Below are 3,088 nucleotides of genomic sequence, written 5' to 3' on the forward strand. Positions count from 1 at the left end.
TCGTTCGATACCCCCCCCATCACCCCCACCCACACCCCACCCCCAACTTCACACACGGCCATGACATTGAATTAGTGGAGAGTAGGTGCGTTTTCTTCCTGCTCCCTCTCTCTCTCTGAGAGAGGGAGATCAGGGGCGGATCGCTGTGATGCGATGTGCCAGCAGCTGGTTCTCTACTACCCATGAAAACCCTCGTCTCCACCCCTGGATCCCGATGTCTCTGGTCACAACGGACCCCAGGCCAGCATTTTTCTTGTCGCCTCCATCGCCGTCACGCGTCACACCAGCTCGTTCATGACATGATTCCATTGCATCATCAGCAGAGCATCATCAGTGTCGACAACGCCTGAGGGCTGCATGTGCGAGCGTGTGCGCAGCCAGAGACCTCGTTGCCTCTCCATCTAGCGACCGACCTCGGTCGCTGTTGCCCATGCCCATTCTCAACTTAAAACCATCCATCCCAGGATCTCAAGTTTTTGGGTTTCTGCCTTTTGTCGATAACGGTGCGTTCCGGCTTGTCGAGTACTTCCCCACGTGCCGCCCTTGAGTGGCTTTGAGCCAAGCCGGCTTGCAGCCCGCCTTTGCTTCCCCTTCGTTTGTAGCCAACTGACTCACGTGCCCCAACCCATGCTTGCTTGCTACTTTTTCATGTTCTTCTTGTTCTTCTCTTCTCAAGGTCGTGTCCATTTTGTGAGACAGCCACTCGTCGCCCAGTCAAAACCCTACGCTGGGTAGCAGCGCCGCAGTCCATCAACTCAAAGAACCACCCGGGCTTTCCTGCGCTGATTCCTCTCGTTTTTCTGTACGCGCCTCTGACACGACTTGACGTCCCATTCCAAGTCCGTCCACATTGACAGACACAGAACCGCAATTGCGCTTTGGTCGACACCGGACAGCTGCTGTGGCTTGCTTCGTGGGCCCTAGAGTGCCCCCTTGAATGCAATGAACACGTCTTGTGAAGTTCGCCTCACCCGACCATCGGCTCTTCTCACCTCGCCGATGAGCCACCCTTCTGCATCTCTGCCATCCGGCATGCCCATCGATCCCGCCACCTTGGAGCAATGGATCCGCCTTCAGCTCGCCGCTGCCGGCAACAGCGACGGCAACCAATCCGACCATTCCCGGTCAGCAGCCTTTGGTGGTCTCAACTTCAACATGCTCAGTGCCGCCAATCGGGCTCACTTCAACCAGGCCTTCGCCGGAGCCTCAGACCCCAACGCCCTGACCTCGACCTCGGTTACCGCTGCCGCTTCGGTAGCAGCCACTTTTGGCACGTCTGCTTCTTCTGATTTACCCTGGACCAACCTCCCTCAGCAGACGCAACAGCAACTTCTGCTGCAACTCCACCACCATCAACAGCAGCAACCGCAACACCAGAAGCGCCATCACCAACATCCGCAGCAAACAACACCCACAACTGAGTTTCAATCCCACCATGCCCTCATGACTGGAATGCTACCCAGTCACGCCAGCTGGCCACATGCCGTGCCTCAAGGCCCGAATACGACGCGGTGCACCAGCGTTACCGACTCTGCTGCTTCAGACACCACCGAGCGCATGGCATCCCCCGCCTCGACCACCGCCAACAGCAGTGCGGCCAGCCTATCCATGTTCAACGATGGCAACTTGGGCATCCATGCTCCGCCTTCTAATGGCATGCACTTGGCTCAACATCACCCGTACCAACAGGCCCTCTCGATGGCACATGAGGGCATGATGGTGGACCACGATAACCTGCAACAGCTCGGCGATGGCACTTTTGCCCTCGACCACGTGAGTCGTGCTGCCAACACCAACCGCTCCTCGGGTAGTCTGGTCGCGCCTGGGGAACCCTTTGCCCTCGATGAGGCCCTGTTCTTCGATTCGACGGCCAATCACGCCAACACACCCGCGACATTTGCCAATGCGGCTACCTCCCTCAGCCTCGGTTCGACCCAGATTGCCACTTCGATGCTGTCAGATGCCTTTGGCGGGCCCAAGCAGGAAGACACGTCTTTTGATCAGTTATCAGACACAGCGACAACGATGGCCAGCAGCAGCACAGCTGGCCGACCCAACAAAGCTCTGGAGCGAGCGGGCAGCGGCGTCGTTCGACCACGGCGCATTCGCGGGCCACCCAGTGCCAAGCGGCGCAAGCGCCACCAGGAGACTGAGGCACGCCGCCGAGTACGCATCAATGAAGCCGTGTGCACACTTCGCGCCCTGACTGGCCTTGAGGACAAGGAAGAAAAAGCCCGCGTTTTGGAGGCAACGGTGGACTTGATCGAGTCCTTGCATGCTCGTCTGAGTGGTAACCACGAGAGCTTTTTGGCCAACAGCCTTCGGGAGGCTCGTCTCTTCCCCATGGCAGGCCATCTTTCAAACTTTCTCGAAGAAATCTATCGCTACTGCGAGCGGCCCATACAACCCGAGGCTTTGGTGGCCCGTGTGGGCACCAGTCCCTCAAGTCTTGACAGCCCAATGTTGCCCGCTTCAACCGCCTACGTCGTACTCTCACGAACGTGTCATATCCTTGACGCCAATACCGCGTTTCAACGTCTGGTGGGACGCTCAAAGGAAGGGCTTCTTGGCCGCAACATTGTCGAGACAAATGTGCCTGAAGACAGCACAGCCTGTGGCCATCGCATTGTTTCCTTCGCGCATGGACACGGCGAAGTCATTGTCCTTGCCAAGCGCATTCAAACGTACGTCGGAACAAAGGTGTGGTGTCGCATCACCGTAACCCGAGTGGCCCGAGCCATCAAGCGCAACCTGCAGGATGAGCCGACCTGGCATCCCTCCACACGAGCTGCCTTCATGGTTATGCTTGAACCCATGGAGCACCCTCCGCGCCGTGCCTTTGTGATTGCAGACATGTAAGGTGGTACGCACACCATCTAACCGTGACTTGACCGAGGCCGAGCGAGGCCTTACACCTCTGTATTTTTATCTGGTCCATGTCCAACCTTGTATCCTTTTCTTGCTTGTGTCCAAGCACTGTACCCAGTTTTGCGAACGCGCCGGCTGCTCCATTGTGTACCAGGGATACCTGATGAATAATATTTAAACGAGTGTCATTCTACACCGATTGTTTCTCTGTGTTTGTTGT

At 57.1% G+C, this 3,088-nt stretch overlaps 1 protein-coding gene across 1 annotated transcript; it reads left to right on the plus strand.

Annotated features, from left to right (window-relative positions):
* Positions 1 to 1,032: 1,032 nt before the first annotated feature.
* MONBRDRAFT_33997 (uncharacterized protein) lies at positions 1,033 to 2,859 on the plus strand (the record flags this gene model as incomplete). Its single annotated transcript, XM_001749112.1, has 2 exons — positions 1,033 to 2,487; positions 2,557 to 2,859. 2 exons carry the CDS (start codon positions 1,033 to 1,035, stop codon positions 2,857 to 2,859), a joined length of 1,758 nt encoding a protein of 585 aa, XP_001749164.1.
* Between the last annotated feature and the right edge of the window lie 229 nt (positions 2,860 to 3,088).

This window comes from Monosiga brevicollis, genomic scaffold (assembly GCF_000002865.3).
Source record: "Monosiga brevicollis MX1 MONBRscaffold_28 genomic scaffold, whole genome shotgun sequence".
NCBI classification, from domain to species: Eukaryota; class Choanoflagellata; order Craspedida; family Salpingoecidae; genus Monosiga; species Monosiga brevicollis.